Here is a 21998-nt window from a genome sequence, read left to right on the forward strand (position 1 = left end):
CTAATAATTTACTCCTCCCATTGGAAGAACACTACTTTTATACATTAATATTTGACAATAATAATCCTCTCCTTTAATGCACAGATCCTCCATTATTTGGGTACGTAGATTATACCAAACAATGTTTCCGTCTTTTTCCTGAAAAACATATCGCCATTATTCCCTGCTCCAATAATTTCTTTAATATTGCAACAAAATGGTCCAATACTATAGAGTTTAATCCATGATTCTTTTGCACCGACTTGGCCTAAAATTGATATGCCAAAAATAGTTGTATCTGAAATCCATGAGATAAAAGCAATGGTTCCATTTAACCCGGTGATGATCTTCCTTGAATTTATGTTTAAGAGTATGGGTGTTGTAATTAACACTTCATTGACAAAGTCAAATGATACCAAGTCTAATCCTTCATCTTCAGTCGGACTTAAATTCCACCAATGACACATTTCATTGATGTGCACACGTTTGCCATGAAAACCTAAGATAAACCAATGCAAATAAGGGTCAATGGAATCAAGTTTTTTCCATGCGTTACTTTTAAGGCTATATATCTCCCATAAGTTGTCGTATGATAAATCACTTATTATATATGGAATACCAATTTCTTGACATTCTTGCGAACTTAGTGTATCATAACTTACATACCTAATCAACTTATAATCATCTCTAACTTTGTCATAACCATATCCAGCAGGATAAACCTTAGTTCTTAGATAAGGTGTTTCCAAATGATGAGGGCTTGGAGGAATGATTTTGAACTCCTCGGTTGTTGGGTTCCAAAATACAGTTCTTCCATCATCTAATTTGTGGAGACAAAGAACTCCAGTGATACTACCAGAATCCATAACATAAAAATAAGGGTCCTCCTCCTGAAATGGGTTTGGCCAATTTAATTTGACAATATTCTCAAAATTATCACCAGAAAGAGAATAAAAATCTCTATCGGTAGACTGTAACATAAGAAATGTATCATCATAGTTAGAATGATGATAAGATATGAAATTGTTGCGAAATATGTTCATGAAATGATTATCATCAAATAAAAGATTCCATGATCTACGTACGCATCCAAATCTCTTCAAGGATTTTAGAGGCAATTTTGATAAAATGCATAACGCAAGATCATCAGATATGTAGTTTCTAACCTTTTCACATGTTGTGCTCCTACCTTTCTCCATCTCCGATTCAAAATTTAAATCTCCGAGCAAGAGAGGTTTAGTGTTCAAAGCAAGTGGTACTGGAGTTGGCAATATATAGCATACTCACAATCAAATATTTTTTATCCAAATAAACAACTAAAGCGAAAATTATGTGAAATTATAGGGACCAAAAACATACTTAGAAAAAATATCAAAATTGCTCATTTTTCAAAATAGGGGTATCAAAATTGAGCAAAACAAAATAGGAATGACAAAAATTGCGTATTTTGTAAAGTAATATAACCAAAACTGCATTTAAGATTAAAGATTAAAGATTATAACGAACATTTTATTTAAAAGAACATTTTATTTAAATATTCTTTTATTTTAATAAATTGGAGACTTAATTGAGAAGTAACTTCAAATAATGTCATTCCCCGATATCTTTGTTTTTTCTTTTTATAAACACTAGGGGTAAACCCGTGCGTTGCACGGGTTCGATTAAAATACATAATTAAAAATAATAATTGTGAAGTATAATCACACATTCGATTAAAATACATTGTTAAATACATTTTACGATATGGTTATATTCAATATTATATATGTGTAAAAAACAAAAAAGTTGTTCAAAATTAAAATAATTTTTATTGAAATGATGCATCATATTTTATTTTAATTGTGTCATCGTATAAAATCTTAGTTTTCATTATATGAGTTACAATTTTAGTCACAAATCACTTTGCTTTTTTATTTTTAATGTATTCCTTATTTATTTATTTTCAATAAGAGTTAGAGGTCATACATACTTATACTTGGTGAAAATATTGTTCATGAGTAATGTTGAACTAAGAAGTGTGGTGGTTTTGACATTTTTTATCACGTGATCTCGTGTTCTGAAAATTACCTATCAAATAGCAACATTACTGTTTACTCCCTTCTATACAATTTAAGATGTCAAATAACTTATCTACTTACCTCCCTCTCGTTCTCTTGAAGTTTCTTATCAATTATTCACTTGGTGAAATTTTATCCCGATTTTTTTGGTCTATTGTTTGGTTTTTTTTCCATGAGGTTTTTCTCCGCTCATTTTGCTTTTAATTTTTTTATTTAATAATTTTTATTTGGATTTTCAATTTAATTTAGTAATGCTTATTAGAATGCAGTACTCTTTTTTATAGAGGATTTGCTATTTTCTTTCATTTTATGGGTTTGATTAAAACACACATTTAAAATATTTTTTATCAATAAAAATAATAATTATGATAAGTATAATCATATATAATTAAATGATTGTTAATATTTTAAATATAGTAACATGTTTATATCTGGTATAAATCTATATTAAAAATAACAAGGTTATTTAAAAAAAAAGATTTTGTTTAATATTAACCTACATAGTAGATTTGTTTATATTAAGGACAATTAATATAATTTTTAGTGAATATCTGTTAATATTCATAAGTTTGAAGAGGTGCATTATATTTTATTATAATAGTGTAATAGTATGAGAACTTAATTTTCTTTTTATGCATCGTGGAAGTATAGTCGCAACTTGCCTTGCTTTCTTACTTTTTTTTTCTTACCGTTGTTTTTTTACTTTTGTATGTTAGAGGTAGTCATGCTTGTCTTGTGCTGATATATTGACTTTGTTGAGCTGAGCTTTATTTATTATTAAAATTTATTCTATATTTTTTTTTATCATTTTTTTTTTCACTTGTGCAATTTTTCAACTACTTTTTTCCTATACTATTAATAAAAAATGTAAACAATTGATATTTTAATAAAATATAAATAGTTTGTAACTTACGACTTTTCATTGACCTTTCATCAATTTGAACCTTTTATTATTTTTATAAATAAATAAATAAATAAAAATATTTTTTTGACTAAATTTGTTATTCTATAAATGAAATTAAATAGAAAAAGGAGTGTTGATTAACTAATTCGTGGAATGAGTGATGGATAAATTTGATTATGCTTGCTTTAACATAATCAAAATTCTTAGGGACGACTCTTGAGTTCCGTGTTTAGAATTTTACTTGTACCTAAAATTAAATAGAGATGTTGCTAGCAATGAATAAAAAAAAGTAAAGATTAGTCATATATTTAATAAAAATTACAGTAATAATATATAACAATTATGTAATAAAAAAAATTGAATGGGACTATACATATAAAACTAAATTAAAAATTATACTTGACTTGCACCAATACATACACCATTTTCCAATCAGCAACATATCATTCTTCATAACACTGGTAACGATTGAAAAACATGAAATTGCAATGAATATTAGTGTTAATGGGGAGGTTGTCCATAAAACCATATGTCTTCGTCTATGTGTTCATATATAAAAACAACAAATATGTAAACTTAAAAACACAATAGATAAAAAGTTGGTAAAAGGTGATCTACTTACTTGTTGACATTGTTTTGAGTGTAGCTGATAAGTTAGAAAATTATTCAAGGGATTGACAAAACTCACCTAAGTTCTCCTTCAAATCTTCCTCACATTTCGAACATGAACAATCAATCATGTTTTCTCTTCATGACATTAAAGAATAAATGAATATAAAAGTAACAAAAGAACAAAATAATGTACAATAATTAATTGCAATGAATATTAGTGTTAATGGTGAGGTTGTCCATAAAACCATATGCCTTCATCTATGTGTTCATATATAAAAACAACAAATATGTAAACTTAAAAACACAATAGATAAAAAGTTGGTAAAAAAGTGATCTACTTACTTGTTGACATTGTTTTGAGTGTAGCTGATAAGTTAGAAAATTATTCAAGGGATTGACAAAACTCACCTAAGTTCTCCTTCAAATCTTCTGAACATTCCGAACATGAGCAATCAATCATGTTTTCCCTTCATGACATTAAAGAATAAATGAATATAAAAGTAACAAAAGAACAAAAGAATGTACAATAATTAAGTTTACTATAAAAGACAAATGAACAAAGGTATATTGAAAAAATGTTTACATATCTTGCTGAGATTGCTATCAATAGTAGACATAGTGTACAACTTGAAGATGTATATGATCTCATGAGTACCATTGCAAGTGTCAAATGTATAGAACAAATATGAAAAAAAATGTGATAAGTGGTGGTTATAAAGGTTAGAGTGAAACTGAAAATTAAGCAATATTTCTTTTATTACTCTATGTTGGTTACATTTGCAAGAAGCTCTAAGGTTAAGAAAATGTAATGGTGGAAAATACTTAATGGTATGATTATGATAGTGGAAAATTATAAATAATATAAAAACATGTTTTGTGCAATTCATTCTTATGAAAAATTTAATTAAATTAAATATTTATAAGTGGAGTTTTTTTTTTTTTTATCAAATAATTGGAGTTTTCTTAGAGGTGCCACATCATCACAATGCTTGTTTATGAGCAACTCAACCTTCCTTTTACTAGTAAAAGATTTCGATATATTAGTTTTCTTAAAGGCAAATGCTAACATGTGCCCCAAGGGCATATTTTAAGGTACATTTAATTAACTAATATCCCTTTTAATTTACTTCAAAAATAGTAATAATTAACTTTATTAATTAAAAGACATAGTCCACTATATTTATTATCTATTTAAGAGAATTGGAAAGACAAAATATGATATGCTGTCAAATTTGATTTATGATCACGAGATTGGTAATACGACCATAATTATATGCATCCAATTTTTTTTGGTTTGTTAACAATCAGACTTACAGTACTCCTGGTAATACTTGATTTATGCCAACTTGTGATTTTTATTTTTTTTCGGTGAACAAGACTGATTATTATAGTATTATGTTGTAATGGTAACCATTGTTAGTACTATTTTAACTTTTGAATTGCTAATATGTTTTAGAATTTTATAATACTTACTATAATTTTTTTTTTCATCTTAAAAAAAAGTTTGAAAGAAAAAAGCTTTGTAGCAAAAAAAAATTGACCAATCGCGTGATCATAGATCAAGTATTTGGCAAATATCATATTTTGCCTATGCAATTTTTTAAAATTGGTAATAAATATAGTGAACCATATCTTTTAATTAATAAAGTTGATTATTGTTATTTTTAAAGTAAATTAAATGAGATATTGGTTAATTAAATGCACCTTAAAATGTGCCCTTAGGGCACATGTTTTTTTTTTTTATAAGCCCTTAGGCTTATGCTAATATATTTACAAGCAAATATGAAACGTAACTAGAACTGACCCCCGAACCAGATTCAACTGGTGGTGAAAAGCCGAAAAAAAAAAAAAAAAAAAAAAATATGAAACGTAACTATACAAATGAAAAATAGTTAAAGACAATTAATTACAATGATTTCTATTGAATGAAAATATATCCTATTAATAACAAATTATTCCATTTTATTTGCTTGTTGACTCATGTACAGCTGCTTGTGATAACAATATATGCTGAAATCAAGAATCAAGTTATTTGATGTTACTTATCTATTAAGTTTGCACTTTATAATCTTTTTTTTGTGTGAAAAAGAAATGATTGTTTTTTGCACTTTATAATCTATTTATTTGGATAAAGAATATCTTATGGTGAGCACCAATTAACTTGCTCAGATCACAAAACCTCTCTTGCTCGGAGATTTACATTTTGAATCAGAGATGGAGAAAGGTTGGAGCACAACATGTGAAAAGGTTAGAAACTACATACCTGATGATCTTGCATTATGCATTTTATCAAAATTGCCTCTAAAATCTTTGAAGCGATTTGGATGTGTACGAAGATCATGGAATCTGTTGTTTGAGAATAATCATTTCATGAACATTTTTCGCAGCAATTTCATATCTTATCATCATTCTTGCTACGATGATACATTTCTTATGCTACAGTCTACCAATAGAGATCTTTATTCCCTTTCTGGCGATGATTTTGAGAATATTGTCAAATTAAATTGGCCAAACCCATTTCATGAGGAGGACCCTTATTTTTATGTTTTGGATTGTGGTAGTATCACTGGAATTCTTTGTCTTTACAAATTATTTTGCGGAAGAACTGTATTCTGGAACCCGACAACCGAGGAATTCAAGATCATTCCTCCAAGCCCTTTTCATCTGGCATCACCTTATATATATATTTATGATATTAATGTTGATCTTGTTGGATTTGGTTATGACAAAGTTAGAGATGATTATAAGTTGATTAGGTATGTAAGTTATCTTCCACATTTACGTGATTTATCATACGACGACTTATGGGAGATATATAGCCTTAAAAGTAACACATGGAAAAAACTTGATTTCATTGACCCTCATTTGCATCAGTTTATCTTGGGTTTTAATGGAAATGGAAAACGTGTTTACATCAATGGAATGTGTCATTGGTGGAATTTAAGTCCGTCTGACGATGGAGGAGTAGACTTGGTATCATTTGACTTTGACAATGAAGTGTTAATTACAACACCCATACCCTTAAAATTAAATTCAAGGAATATATACATCACCGGGTTAAATGGATCCATTGCTTCTATCTCATGTATTTGGGATACAACTATTTTTGACATATCAATTTTGGGCGAAGTCGGTGCAAAAGAGTCATGGATTAAACTCTATAGTATTGGACCATTTTGTTGCAATATTAAAGAAACTATTGGAGTAGGGAATAATGGCGATATATTTTTCAGGAAAAAAGACGGAAACATTGTTTGGTATAATCTACGTACCCAAATGATGGAGGAGCTGTGCATTGAAGGAGAGGATTATAGTCATATATTAATTTATAAAAATAGTGTTCTTCCAATGGGAGGAGTAAATTATTAGCTTAGTTTTTACCTATGATTGTATGAAGTATGCTTGTTTATTCATACCTATAGTTAAGTGGTTTGATCATAAATTCAAGTTATATTCTGTTTAGAAACCTCTCTATAAGATTAGACTAGTTAGTTTATTACACATAATTTCTTCAATGAACATAAAAATTTCAGTAATTTAGTATCCATAAATCTCTTAGTGTAATATCATTGTTTTGAAATACAATACCAGCAAGCTTAATTAGTGGTGAAATCCAAATTTTGAGTGCAGGCCGGCTTAAGTAATCGTCTGCATTCACTGAGGAGCAAGTTCCACGGTTGCTTCCTCGACAAGTTAAAATCCTCGTCATTTTAAAGACGGCCGGCCACTCTATTTGAAGTTTATCATTTGCTCGATCATGACCATTTAAAAAATAAAGTATATGCAGGGATGAACTCATATGATGATGCCATGCCACGCCACGCCATTATATACATGAGAAACTCTAATGAGCTTGCTTTTATGTCACTCCCCTCTGATTCAGATGTTGTGCGTTAGGACCTAAGTTTTGACCTAAATTTTGTTTCTTATTTCAATTCACATCTTTACTTTGTCTTTTATTTTAATTTTTTTCTTAACAAAACCAAATCAATTCACTCATCATCAAATTACTACTTTTCGGTAATCAAACTTAATATATATAGAATCATATATCTCTCATCTTCACTCGTCTTTGTGGATCAATACTCTCTTTATTACGACGATATTCTCCTGCAATTGCAAGGCTATCATTTGTACACATCACCTCTTTCACAACCCAACACAAAAAATTGTTTTCTATCTAAACCACTATCGGATTTTTCTATGACAACAATAAATTTTAACTTTTCAACTTCACAACGGACTCAACTAATCAATTCATCTCGATCCTTATATTTTTTAGGGGAATGCTTCATTTTACGAATCACCACTTAATGAAATGCAAGAATGAATCACTACCATTGAATTTATCTCCAGCCAGTCCATGATTTCTGCCGCATCCCACCGTCATATGTTTTTTTTTTTGTTTTTTTGTTTCTCAAGTGTAATTCTTGTGTTTCTTGTATCTATTCATAGTAAAAAATAGCATATATGTGTCAAAGTGACTACTTGTATCAACAACAGGTCAACAACTAAGACCTCCGATTCAGCATTTATCGGTTTCAAATCATTGGAAGGTGTACCAATTTTGGATTTAACAATATCCTATTGCAATTCATAGGAGGGTTTGGATTCATCACCCATAACTACACATAAATGAACAATACCTTATAAATAATATGCAATAAATACAAAACCTGCAGAAAATTGCGGGTCTGAATGACAAAAATAAAAATTTAAGGAAAAACCAAGTTGAACTTGCATGAAATCTCTTCCATATGACAAACTTTATCTCTTTATTACTCCAAATGACATCCAGAAAGCATCAAGCTTGTTACCAACCAGGTAGGCTCATTTCCCACATCAGTGCTATGTCAAGGATTGTGAAGCACTACCCTTGCCATTCCAAGTACTACCAAAACAGAATAGACATGCATCGTCCATGATCCTGAAATACAATAAAAATAGGAGCATCAGTGATTTAAAGCATCCTTCCTCCCATGGAGTTGGGAATTCATGGCTGCATTCAAGATATCAATGCCGGCTTACCAGTTCACAGGAAAACAACTAATTCTACAGATACTCAAATAATCAATGCCCTTATGTCAGAGACTTATCCCCTGATTATAGCTGCAGCAGCTGCGTCCGATATCTCACGTTCCAAAGTGACACTGTCGTAAGTTTTACGAAGCTCCAATTATTTGCCATGGTTGAACCGACAATGATACTGAAGACCAAAAAACCAGGTACAAATTAAACATAAATTTCAACAACATACATAAATACTAGAAAATAGAAAAATACACAAAATTAAAGGGACTTTCATACTTAATCATTATACTAATATTGTCATTGACCATCAAAATAGGTTTTAAATAAAGACTAAATAGGTTTTAAATAAAGAAGAATCAACGTACGTGATATGAGAACTTAGGCACCAAAAGCGGTGCAGAAAAGCCCAAAATACCCCCAAGTTTATGATTTATTTCAAAAAATTGGGATTTTCATCAATTTTTCCCCCCCAAAAGGCAAAAGTGGCCAAATAGCGCTATGGATCCGCTAAGAAAACGCTATTCACCTGCATATAGCAGCCGCAATTTCCGCTTCTCTAAATAGCGGAAAGCGGGCCTATAGCATAGCGGGGAGGGGGTCTGCCGCTACGCTATCCCACTATAGCGCGCTATAGCGCCGCTATTAACATCATAGTCTAAAACAGAAGACTTTGGTTCATGGTTAGAGAACTGTGCTTGAATTCTTGGTTCGGTTCTCGAACTTATATATTGGTGCAGTTAGTTTAGGTTCTGTGCAGTTTGGCAGATTCAGTTTGGTTCGTAGTTAATTTTTTTTTAACAGACTTATCTGTAGACCTTTCCCATAACCAAAGCCTTACAAGAAAGGAGGATTATTTCATAGATCTAATCATATTCCTGAACTTTATTTCGGAAAAAAGAGAAATTGAAGAAAATTGTGGAAATATGAAGAAAATTGTGGAAATATGCTAATGTAGGTTACCATTTAATTTCACAAAGAAAAAGTTTCTCCCAATATACAGTAAATTTTTATAACAAAGTTTAAGATTCAATAATTCCATCAGACAACCAGCTCTCTTGTGAATCACCGACCTTTTAAGCCCGCCAATTCCCATCCTACCTTTTTTCAAATATTTTTGTCAATGTAAATCCTCGTAATAATCTTACTACATTTTAGCAGTACTAATGAATATTTTATACTAGGAAATTCCGGTGAGCAAATATTCCATATTTCAGTTACTTCTATTTCTTTCAGGAATAATTCAAAATACTCTAAAACTAATATGCTTCCAAGTGAACAAGAAAGTCAACTAAAACAGCACAATAAAAAACGAGGAATATAGAACAAATTTGACATAAGAACAAAATTCAAATTTAGTCGACAAACAAACTCTAAAAATAATAAAATAAGATACAGCATGCTAACCTGCATATCTCAACAACAGCAGAATATTGAGGAATTTGGCAATTCTAATTCCCTTGCTCAAGCGAAAACGTGGAAGCAATGTCTAACAACCACTGATTTCAGTAGCACTTCAATAAAGAGAATGCCGCGTATCTGAATTTGTACTTTGATGATAAGATTTTTTAAGCAAAGTGCTCTGATTCTTAAAAAGAGTTTCTTTAACGCGTGAAGCCTCATTAGGCATCCCAGACTTCAAAAGACATGAACTTAAAGTTCTAATAGTAATGTCGTCTGGGCAACAACCAGTAGCCAACATTTTATAAAAGATACGAATTGCTTCGGGCGCTCTTCCTTTCATACAATGACCAATAATAAGGATAGTAAATGTCAGTTTATCCGGTTTGCATTTCTCCTCCATATCTAGCACAATTGCATTAGCCTCATCAACGTTCCCGGATTTGCAATATCCATCAATGACAGGATTGTAGACAAAGGGCTGCGGAACAATGTCACTCTGATTCAATAGTCTCAGAAGCTCGTGAGCTTCTTGTAGTCTATTACTCTTACAAAGAGCATTGATAAGAATAGAAAAAGTATACAAACTTGCAGAAACATTTCTTGTATTCATTTCATACCAAAGGTCCAAACCATAGTCCACCTGTCCGGCTCTGCAATATCCATTTATCAACGAAGTGAACGTAAAGACATCAGGACAACAACCATGCAAGAGCATCTTCTTATGCATACCTAATGCAGAAGCCACATCACCAGCCTTAACAAATCCGTCAATAAGTGCATTAAAAGTAGCCGAACTAGGCCTAATTCCGAACCTAACCATTTCATCAAAAAGAAACAAAGCCTCGTTCATCTTCCCCACTTTGCAATAACCCGATATCACTGTCGTATAACTCACATCATTAAGTTTAGGACCAAACTCACTTCCTAAACCAACCTCTTTAAGTAACTCTCGTCCTCTATCAACCTCATTAATTCTACATAAGCCATGTATAAGAGTATTATAAGTAACAACATCAGGGTAACAACCAAAACTTCTCATATCATTCAAAAACCTAAACGCTTCATCGATTTCCCCAGCAACACAAAAACCTTGAATCAATATATTGAACGTAAACCTATCAACATTCAAATTCAATCTCACAATCTCCTTAAACAAACAAACAGCATCATCTAACCTATTACATTTAACCAAAATGTTGAAAAATTTATTATAAACAACAACATTAACATCAACATTATTACACAAAGCATCATAAATAAACTCTTTAGAAACATCAAACCTATCAGCAAATGCAAAACAACAAACTAAAACCCCTAACAATCTACTATCAGGCAATAACCCATCAGACTTCATACAATCATAAACAAATTTCGCCGAATCGTGTCGTCGGTCTTTACAAAGAGACCTTAAAAGAATATTGTAAGTCCAAAAGGAATATGAAAAATTGAATTTTTGTTTAGTAAATTGAAAAAAATTGAAACCTAATTGGGGATTGTTGAGTTTTTGAATAACTTGTAATGCAAGTAAAGGAGTTAAGTGATGAGTAATGTAATTAGAGAATTTATCGTTGAATGGATTTGTGAATCGAAGAAAGAGAGTTGAAACGATTTTGACGAACCATGGTTCGGGATTGTTGGGTTTGAGAGTGTGGTAATGGGAAATTCGGAGAGTGGTGAAGAAGGGAGAGAAATTCATGTGAGAATTTTGGGAGGAAAACGGTGTCGTTTCATCTGGAGAATTGCAGGAAGGAGGGTTTTGGGAGGAGAAGGAAGGAGTGAGTAGCGAGTAATTGGGATTTTCTTTTTGGAGAAGAAATGGTTTTATACGTTAGATGAAGGACATGTGGCATTTTGAAATAATCAACGACTCAGATTTGATAATCACTTAAAAGATATTTTAAGAGTTTCTGGGTTTTGTGTTACAGTATTACTCCATCCGTCCCAAAATATAAAACTTTGTTGATTTTTGCACGTACATCAATACATAAGTTTGATTACGAATATTTTTAATTGTGTATTAGTAAAAATTATAAAAATTTAATATTTTGAAAATATTCATCGAAATAAATCAAACAATATTTTATATGATAATATTTACATTTATATACTTTTAGAAAAATCATGTCAAAACAAGACATGAATATTACATTTAGTCAAAGTATGTCTTATAAAATGGGACGGAGGGAGTATATTATAAATTCAATTTTAACAATTTATTTTTACTCAATTTAAATTTTTACAATCCTAATTTAAAATTTAAAATTTGGAATTTCAGCCTTCCTATATTATGAATAAATTTGGATTTTAATTCCTCTATTTTAAAATTCAGAATTTTATGTACCAAAAAAAAAATTCAGAATTTTAACTCCCTATTTTGACTGGATTTGGATTTTAACTCCCTAATTATTTTAAAAATGAGTTTAAAGTACATGTAATGTCAGTGTAAAGTGTAAACTAATTTTACACTGACAACCAATAAAAATCATTCAACGTTTCATTCATATTAAGAAAATGAGTTTAAGTGGGGTACATATTCTTTTTTCTCTTTGAAAATATGCCATAATATAAAAAATACCATTAAATAAAATATAAAAATAAGTAAATCCCAATAAAATAAATTTTTCAAGACTTTAACTATATTATCCACCTAATTACTTATCATTATTTATATTTTACAATGGAAATATTTCAAATGAGAATAAATACCAAAAACTTTCCTAATTTGAAAAATAGGGAAATTATATAACGATTTTAGATTTTTATAAAATTTAACATAGATGATCTAGACGATATAAGCTTTCAATCCAACGGTGAATTTTGTAAAATTTGTATTCGTTAAAGCGTTATTGAGCGGTGTAACATTACTCAAATGTTACACCGGTGTAATTTGATCCCTCCCTATATATATATATATATAGGAAAACAAAAATACAATTATTTTTGTCATCTATTTTACCATTTTATTGAAGGAAAAAATATTTTAATCAAATTATTTTAATTTAAAAACATATATTGTTTATTTGAATTTAAAAACATATATTTTAATCAAATTATTTTATTTAAAAACACAATTACACCCCGTACCGGTACACTAGTCTCCCTCCATGCATCAGACACTCTAATATCTTTCATTTTAATGCCTTCTAAGTTGCTTTCTAAGACCTTATGAATATGCTTTAGTTTTGAATTTTTTAAGGATTTGAGCTTTGAACTATATGTTACATGAATGTTTGCAGGCTGTTCGAAAGATTTTCTATTTATTTATTGAATATAGAAAGTAACATAATGTATACTTCCAAACAGATAAACTCACAAGGAAAAGCTAAACTACATGTAATTTAATAAGGTTACTTAATATTTAAGCTTCTATATAGTTCTGTGTATGTTTGGTATCACGATAGTAAATATATGCTAGAATCACGATGATACAAAAACTACAAAATGTAGCTTTTAGAAAATCATGATGGGGTCACCGTGATTCTGACATATTCACCGTGTTAGGAGGAAAAAATAAAATCAAGTTTCCTTTGTTAGGAGGGGATCAGAAACAGTCAAATGTTGGTTTCTTCATCTTTTATTTTTTTATTTTGAAGAAGCTAAATTAACCCACCTAAATTGGCGCCAGAGAGAATCGAACCTCAGACCTCAAGAGGAGCACACTCTCAGGTCTCAAGCCAATACCAATGCACCAACCCAAGTGGGTTTTTCTTCATCTTTTATTAATATTATAATTTACTTGGAAACAAATAAAATAATAAAAAATAGGCATAAAAGACAATGTTTTGATTGTGACCAAGGTTTTCACCATTGACATATAATTATCAGTTCACAGCCAGAAAATGAGAGAAACTTCAAAGGAAAACATGTCTCAAGTTGGGTTGTTAATATTACTAGTTTATAGCTTGTTATTTGCAATAATATCTGTAAAGGGCAATAATGTTTTAGCTATTGAATGCTTAGCTTCTGATCATGAAGCTCTACTAGACTTTAAAAATGGCCTTAAGGATTCTCGCAACCGTCTCTCGTCATGGAGAAGCAGCGACTGTTGTCAATGGCACGGAATATATTGCGATAACATTACAGGTGCGGTTGTTGCAATCGATCTCCGTAACCCGCATCCAGTGTCATTTGATGATCCTCCTAGAAAGTATGAAATGTGGAACCTAAGTGGTGAGCTAAGACCATCTTTGCTGAAACTCAAGTCACTAAGACATTTAGACTTGAGCTTCAACACATTCAAGAGAATACCAATTCCTAAGTTTTTAGGATCATTGGTGAATTTGCAATATCTGAACCTGTCGAATGCTGGCTTTGCTGGTTTAATTCCACCCCATTTGGGAAATCTTTCTCACCTGCAATATCTTGATCTCAATTCCTTTAGCTTGCATGTTGAAAATCTACAATGGTTGACTGACCTTGTCTCTTTGAAACATCTTGCCATGGATGGAGTTGACCTTTCATCGGTAGCGAGAACAGATTGGGTTAGTACAATAAACCAGCTACCTTCTTTAATGAATTTGCATCTATCTTTCTGCCAACTTTTTGGTCATATTTCAACTCCTTCATCTCTCAATTTTACTTCACTTGCTGTTTTAGATCTTAGTTCAAATAAATTTGTTTCAAAGATACCTGATTGGCTTGTTAATATTAGTACCATACAACATATTGACATAAGCACTAATGCTTTGTATGGGAAAATACCACTTGGTTTAAGAAACTTGCCAAAGCTAAATTATTTGAATTTAGCAGAGAACGACAATCTCACAGCAAGGTGTTCTCAACTCTTCATGAAAGGGTGGGGAAAGATACAAAAGCTTGATTTGTCGATTAATAAATTACATGGGAGACTTCCTTCATCCATTGGAAACTTGACTTCACTCACTTACCTTGACCTCAGTCATAATGCAATTGAAGGCGGTATTCCTAGTTCCATTGGTAAACTCTGCAGGTTGAAATTTTTTGATTTATCAGAAAATAATATGACAGGAACTCTACCTGAGTTTCGTCGAGGAATAGATGAATGTCCTTCTAGAAAACCTCTTCCTAAATTGGCGTATTTTATCATGAACAACAACCAGCTTCATGGTAAAATCCCAGATTGGTTAGTTCAGCTAGATAATCTAGTTGCTATCAGTCTTGCAAATAATTTGCTTGAAGGTCCTATTCCTATATCCATAGGGTTGCTGCAAAATCTCGCATTCTTGATACTTAGAGGGAATAAATTGAATGGTACTCTACCGGATAGTTTAGGAAAACTTTCTAAGTTGTCAAACTTAGATGTTTCTTTTAATCAGTTGACAGGCATGGTAACTGAATACCATTTTTTAATGCTGATAAAATTGGAGATGGTAGCGTTGTCTTCCAATTCTTTAACTCTGAATGTCAGTGACAATTGGATACCACCATTCCAAATATCGTTTCTTCTTATGGGTTCATGTGTTTTGGGGCCTACTTTTCCACCTTGGCTTAAAACTCAAAATAAGCTCCATCATTTAGACTTTTCAAATGCTGGCATTTTTGGTTTTATACCAATATGGTTTTGGGATATTTCGTCCCGCTTGAGAGTTTTAAACATGTCACATAACGAGTTACAGGGTTGGCTTCCTAATCCAATACATGCGGGATATTCTTCTCATGCAATTGATCTAAGCTTTAATCTTCTTGAAGGATCGATACCTGTTATAACTTCTGGAGTCAACCTGCTAGATCTCTCACACAATCGCTTTTCTGGTGAAATCCCATTAAACATATGTCAACCCATGCATTATCTGCAATTTTTATCTCTATCCCATAATCAACTCCATGGAGAAATACCGTTGTCTTTTGGAGAAATGTCGGGTGTTACTGTCATTGATCTTTCATGCAACAACTTAACTGGAAGGATCCCTCCAAGCCTCGCAAATTGTTCTTTTCTATTTGTACTGGACCTTGGGAATAATAGTCTATTCGGGACAATTCCAAATTCTTTGGGTCAGTTACCACTACTCAAATCACTACACCTTAATGACAATCACTTTTCAGGGGACTTGCCATCATCTTTAAGAAATCTGTCAATGTTAGAAACAATGGATCTTGGAAACAACAGATTGTCAGGTATTATCCCTACATGGTTTGGCAAAGGTTTTCCGTTTCTAAGAATTCTTATTTTGAGGTCTAATGCATTTTCTGGTGAATTGCCGTCTAAACTTTCAAAACTAGGCTCATTGCAAGTCCTTGACCTTTCCAAAAATGACTTGAGTGGAAGCATTCCAACAAGCTTGGGTGATCTGAAAACTATCGCCCATGCGCCAAAGAAAAATAGATACATATTGTATGGAGGTTATACAGATCACTACTATGAAGAAAGTTTGAATGTGTATGTAAAAGACCAAAGACTGAAGTATACTAAGACTCTTTCCCTTGTTACTAGCATAGACCTTTCTGATAATAACTTCAGTGGAAATATTCCCAATGAAATTACAAAACTATTTGGTTTGATGGTTCTCAACTTGTCAAGAAACTATATAACCGGCCAAATTCCTGAAACAATGTCAAATCTGCATCAACTACAATCTCTTGATCTCTCGAGCAATCAACTTTCTGGTACAATCCCCTTAAGTTTTCCTTCCTTGACATTTTTAGGGGCGCTAAACTTTTCCAACAACAACCTCTTGGGTGCCATTCCTTACACAGGTCAAATGACAACCTTTGATGCATCATCTTTTACCGGGAATCCGAGTCTTTGTGGTCCTCCACTTCCTGTGAGGTGCTCAGGTCATGACGATCGTAGTCATGAGTCTGGAAGTGGACAAAGTAATAATATGGAACATGATGATGAATTGTTTGATAACTGGTTTTTATTTAGTATTGGTTTGGGGTTTGCTACAGGCATTTTGGTTCCTTATTTTATTTTAGTAATGAAGAGATCGTGGAGCAACGACTATTTTTACTTTCTGGATCAAGTTATTGACAAATTATTATCGAGGCCCCCACACCGATGAGGAATAAATCATGGCCAAAGGAGGAAGATTCATCAGAGGCAGTAGTTTATACATACAAGTGTGTGTGTATCCTCCATCTCTAGTTTTATGTACTATCTTTGTATCATATTATAAGCTTCTTGTGATAGTTTATGCATGTGTGTACTATCTTTTTATGTACTATCTTTGTATATACATGTGTGTGTGAGTGTATGCATCTCTTGGTTTTGGTACTACTGTTGTCTCTTATTATTGGCTTCTTTGCAATTTGCAAATGTATTGAGAAATTTATGAATTATATTTAATGTGTCAATTTTGAAAAAGTTTCCAAAAGTGTGGATTGTGGATACAGCAAGAGAGTGATTTTTGGTACAAAGGAAAAACCTCAGGAATGATTGTTGGTACAAAGGTTGTTTTAAAAGTCAGTGACCCAAGAATAGTGATTGTTGGTACAAATGAAAACTTCATGACTAATCCAATGTAGATACTGTAACAAAAATTGTCATAATGAGAGGTTTTTTTTGACTGATAGAGCAGCAACAAAAACAACAAAGTCATTCTTATCAAATGCAAATACCACTTAAATTGAATGAAAATGATGGAGAGCTCTTGTTCATGGCCAAAAATATAAGTAGTTTGGAGAAATTTGGTTTATCGATAGTAAATGCACACAACACAGAACCAACAAACCAAAAACTGTCATTAACCTGTCTATGTGCTTCACTACCGCTGTTGGCGGCGGCAATGGCCGCCAGCAGCACCACCTTTCATTTATTTCAATTTTTGTCCACATACAGTCTTCCGTCACAGTCAACCCTAGCAGGCTTTCTAGCAACCAAAACATCACTACAACCTCCTCCTTCTATACACATGAGATCACCGTCAATAGACATCTCATGCGCTCATTCTGGCCAACACGTTTCAGATGTCATCATCACGTGCATCATCTTTTAAGGCGTCGCCTCGGCCCACTGGTTTCAGATTTGGTCTTGGTGTTTGTTTCGGTGCACAAATACCTAGATTCTATTTGTGGCAACTTCTCTTCCCACCGACGATCAATCCGGTGGTGACTTCTCTTCCCACCGACGAACAATCCGGTGGTGACACTTCTCCCACCAACGAACAACCTGGTGATGACTCTTTTCCCACCGACGAACAACCGAGTGGTGACACTTTTTCCACAAATGAATCATTAATGATGTCTTCTTTTCACGTTGTTGGTCATCTTGATGGTGACTCACACTAGCCCAACAGTTGTCGAACTTAGTTTCAAGTTTTGTGCGAAAATGTTTTCTTGTAACAAACGTAAAGCATATTAAGCTTTAGCTTGACTGAGAGTGTTAATATCAATTGTTATGATTTGCTAGTTGTCTAGACACAAACCATTACACAAATCTACTAATTCTATAGGTTTCAAATCAGGACAAGTCTATGGTGCACAAGTCCTTCATCATGCACAAGCGTGTTCTAACTTTTAACCATTAGATCAATAAGTCTCATACATATTGATTCAATGGTGAAAACAAACTTATGCATAGTGAAAAACTTGTTTGACTTGTGTATATTAGATAAAGCCTTCAAATCAAGTAACCTTTAGGTCCAAAAAATGCAGGTATAGCAATGCATATGTCTTGAAATCCATTCTGTATGGCAGTGTCAAATTTTTATTTTTCTTTACCAAACCAGCACAAGAAACATTAATTTGTTGACTCTTAACTTTCTAATATCTCCCTATTAATGTACTCCATTCTAAGTTGGATTCTAATATCTTCATTTTAATGCCTTTTAAGTTGCTTTCTAAGACCCTATGGATATGCTTTAGTTTTGAATTTTTTAAGGATTTGAGCTTTGGACTATATGCCACATAAATGTTTGCAGGCTGTTCGAAAGATAGAAAGTAACGGAATGCATACTTCCAAACAGATATACTCGCAAGGAAAAGCTAAAGTACATATAATTCAATAATGGTTTTTAATATTTAGGACTCTGTAGTTTTTTTAATATATGCATTTTGTAGTACTATCCGTGAACGTTTAGTCTTGACTATGACCCCTTTTGCATGGTGAAAAAAAAATCATGTTTCCTGTGTTAGGGAGGGATCAGAAATAGTCAAATGTTGGTTTCTTCATATTTGACAAATATTATAATTTACAAATAAAATAATCAAAAATAGGCATAAAAGACAATGTTTTGATTGTTGTGACCAAGGTTTTCACACTTGACATATAATTATCGATTTACAGCCAGAAAATGAGAGAAACTTCAATGGAAAACATGTCTCAAGTTGGGTTGTTAATATTACTAGTTTGTAACTTGCTACTTGCAATCTCTGTTAAAAGCAATACTATAGCTATAGAATGCTTAGATTCTGATCATGAAGCTCTAATAGACTTCAGAAATGGCCTTAAGGATTCCCACAACCGTCTCTCGTCATGGAGAAGCCGAAACTGTTGTCAATGGCACGGAATATATTGCGATAACATTACAGGTGCGGTTGTTGCAATTGATCTCCGTAACCCGCATCCAGTGTCATTTGATTCTTCTACTGGAAAGAATCAAATGTGGAACCTAACTGGTGAGCTAAGGCCATCTTTGATGAAGCTCAAGTCACTAAGGCATTTAGACTTGAGCTTCAACTCGTTCAAAAGAATATCAATTCCTAAATTTTTAGGATCGCTGGTGAATTTGCAATACCTTAGCCTGTCGAATGCTGGCTTTGCCACCACATTTGGGAAACCTTTCTCACTTGCAGTCTCTTGAACTCAAGGATTTTAGCTTGCATGTTGAAAATCTACAATGATTGGCTGGCCTTGTCTCTTTGAAACATCTTGACATGGATGGAGTTGACCTTTCATCGGTAGCGAGAACAGATTGGGTTAGTGCATTAAACCAGCTACCTTCTTTAATGAAATTACATCTATCTTCTTGCAAACTTTTTGGTCAAATTCCATCTCCTTCATCTCTCAATTTTACTTCAGTTGTTGATTTAGATCTTAGTTCTAATAGCTTTATTTCAAAGATACCTGATTGGCTTGTTAATATAAGTACCTTACAACATATTGGCATAAGCCGTAATGATTTGTATGGAGAAATACCACTTCGTTTAAGAGACCTTCCAAAGTTACAATATTTGAATTTAGGGTATAACCACAATCTCTCAGCAAGTTGTTCTCAACTCTTCATGAAAGGATGGAAAAACATGCGAGCCCTTCGTTTGTCACATAATAAATTACATGGGAGACTTCATTCATCCTTTGGAAACTTGACTTCTCTCACATACCTTGACTTCAGTTACAATGCTATTGATGGCGGTATTCCTAGTTCCATTGGTAAACTCTGCAGGTTGAAATTTTTTGATTTATCAGGAAATAATATGACAGGAACTCTACCCGAGTTTCTTCAAGGAATAGATGAATGTCCTTCTAGAAAACTTCTTCCTAAATTGGCGAGTTTTATCATGAGCAACAACCAGCTTCATGGTAAAATCCCAGATTGGTTAGGTCGGTTAGACAATCTAGTTAAGATCAGTCTTGCACATAATTTGCTTGAAGGTCCTATTCCTGTTTCCATAGGGTCGCTGCAAAATCTCACAACCTTGACACTTACCGATAATATATTAAATGGTACTCTACCAGATAGTTTAGGACAACTTTCTAAGTTGACATACTTAGATGTTTCTTTTAATCAGTTGACAGGCATGGTAACTGAAGACCATTTTTTAATGCTGACAAAATTGGTGGTCCTAAAATTGTCTTCCAATTCATTAACTCTGAATGTCAGTGCCAATTGGATACCACCATTCCAAGTATCGCATCTCCGTATGGGTTCATGTGTTTTGGGGCCTTCTTTTCCACTTTGGCTTAAATCTCAAAATAAGCTCCATAATATAGACTTTTCAAATGCTAGCATTTTTGGTTTTATACCGATTTGGCTTTGGGATATTACCTCCAACTCAAGATTTTTAAACATGTCCCATAATGAGTTACAGGGTTGGCTTCCAAATCCAATACATGTCGGATATTCTTCTCATGCAATTGATCTAAGCTTTAATCTTCTGGAAAGAACAGTTCCTATTATAACTCCAGAAATCGAGTTGTCAGATCTCTCACACAACTGCTTTTCTGGTGCAATCCAATTGAACATTGGTCAACACATGAATATTGCGGGATTTTTATCACTTTCACATAATCAACTGCATGGAGAAATACCATTGTCTTTGGGAGAAATGTCACATGTCACTGTCATTGATCTTTCAGGCAACAACTTAACTGGAAGGATCCCTCCAAGCCTTGCAAATTGCTCTTTTTTATCTGTACTGGACCTTGGGAATAATAGTCTGTTTGGGACAATTCCAAATTCTTTGGGTCAGTTAAAGCATCTCAGATCACTGCACCTTAATGACAATCACTTTTCAGGGGACTTGCCATTGTCTTTAAGAAATCTGTCATTGTTAGAAACAATGGATCTTAGAAACAACAGATTGTCAGGTATTATTCCAACATAATTTGGCGAAGGTTTTCCGTTTCTAAGAATTCTTATGTTGAGGTCTAATGCATTTTCTGGTGAATTGCCGTCTAATCTTTCAAAACTAGGCTCATTGCAAGTCCTTGACCTTTCTAAAAATGACTTGAGTGGAAGCATTCCAGCAAGCTTGGGTGATCTGAAAGCTATCGCCCATGCACCGATGAAAAATAGATACATATTGTATGGAAATTATACAGGTCACTACTATGAAGAAAGTTTGAATGTGTATGTAAAAGACCAAAGACTGAAGTATACCTTCATTCCCTTGTTACTAGCATAGACCTTTCTGATAATAACTTCACTGGAAATATTCCCAATGAAATGACAAAACTATTTGGTTTGATGGTTCTCAACTTGTCAAGAAACCATATAACCGGCCAAATTCCCGAAACAATGTCTGCATCAACTACAATCTCTTGATCTCTCGAGCAATCAACTTTCTGGCACAATTCCATTAAGTTTTCCTTCCTTGACATTTTTAGGGGCCCTAAACTTGTCCAACCACAACCTCTTGGGTGGCATTCCTTACAC

The 21998-nt window shown here is 32.7% G+C and overlaps 5 protein-coding genes and 1 pseudogene across 5 annotated transcripts; 4 read left to right on the forward strand and 2 right to left on the reverse strand.

The window, feature by feature from the left end:
• LOC123922111 lies at positions 1-1178 on the reverse strand (annotated as a pseudogene).
• A 4499-nt stretch (positions 1179-5677) lies between these two features.
• Positions 5678-7091, forward strand: LOC123924166 (F-box/kelch-repeat protein At3g06240-like). The gene has a single exon (XM_045976950.1). It carries the CDS (start codon positions 5767-5769, stop codon positions 6919-6921), a length of 1155 nt encoding a protein of 384 aa, XP_045832906.1. The 5' UTR covers positions 5678-5766; the 3' UTR covers positions 6922-7091.
• Positions 7092-8045: 954 nt separating this feature from the next.
• On the reverse strand, positions 8046-11771 carry LOC123924089 (pentatricopeptide repeat-containing protein At2g06000-like). Its single transcript, XM_045976852.1, has 3 exons — positions 9988-11771; positions 8581-8758; positions 8046-8479 (listed from the first exon to the last, which is right to left on the reverse strand). Exon 1 carries the CDS (start codon positions 11678-11680, stop codon positions 10097-10099), a length of 1584 nt encoding a protein of 527 aa, XP_045832808.1. The 5' UTR covers positions 11681-11771; the 3' UTR covers positions 8046-8479; positions 8581-8758; positions 9988-10096.
• Positions 11772-13823: 2052 nt separating this feature from the next.
• On the forward strand, positions 13824-16984 carry LOC123922112 (receptor-like protein EIX2). The gene has a single exon (XM_045974858.1). It carries the CDS (start codon positions 13824-13826, stop codon positions 16962-16964), a length of 3141 nt encoding a protein of 1046 aa, XP_045830814.1. The 3' UTR covers positions 16965-16984.
• Positions 16985-19208: 2224 nt separating this feature from the next.
• On the forward strand, positions 19209-19703 carry LOC123922113 (receptor-like protein EIX1). The gene has a single exon (XM_045974859.1). The coding sequence runs from the start codon at positions 19209-19211 to the stop codon at positions 19701-19703; it is 495 nt and encodes a 164-aa protein (XP_045830815.1).
• A 73-nt stretch (positions 19704-19776) lies between these two features.
• On the forward strand, positions 19777-21747 carry LOC123922114 (probable LRR receptor-like serine/threonine-protein kinase At4g36180). Its single transcript, XM_045974860.1, has 2 exons — positions 19777-21430; positions 21536-21747. The coding sequence occupies exons 1-2, from the start codon at positions 19777-19779 to the stop codon at positions 21745-21747; spliced, it is 1866 nt and encodes a 621-aa protein (XP_045830816.1).
• The last annotated feature ends 251 nt before the right edge of the window (positions 21748-21998 follow it).

The sequence above is a fragment of the Trifolium pratense genome, linkage group LG4, assembly GCF_020283565.1.
Source record: "Trifolium pratense cultivar HEN17-A07 linkage group LG4, ARS_RC_1.1, whole genome shotgun sequence".
In the NCBI taxonomy this organism is placed as follows: Eukaryota; Viridiplantae; Streptophyta; class Magnoliopsida; order Fabales; family Fabaceae; genus Trifolium; species Trifolium pratense.

Excerpts from the sequence above, each read along its gene's own strand:
- LOC123924166 (XM_045976950.1), top strand. The coding sequence starts at position 5,767 with ATGGAGAAAGGTTGGAGCACAACATGTGAAAAGGTTAGAAACTACATA.
- LOC123924089 (XM_045976852.1), bottom strand. The coding sequence starts at position 11,680 with ATGAATTTCTCTCCCTTCTTCACCACTCTCCGAATTTCCCATTACCAC.
- LOC123922112 (XM_045974858.1), top strand. The coding sequence starts at position 13,824 with ATGAGAGAAACTTCAAAGGAAAACATGTCTCAAGTTGGGTTGTTAATA.
- LOC123922113 (XM_045974859.1), top strand. The coding sequence starts at position 19,209 with ATGGAAAACATGTCTCAAGTTGGGTTGTTAATATTACTAGTTTGTAAC.
- LOC123922114 (XM_045974860.1), top strand. The coding sequence starts at position 19,777 with ATGGATGGAGTTGACCTTTCATCGGTAGCGAGAACAGATTGGGTTAGT. Across the intron at positions 21,431-21,535 it reads TAGAAACAACAGATTGTCAG|GCTCATTGCAAGTCCTTGAC; the intron begins GTATTATTCCAA and ends TTTCAAAACTAG.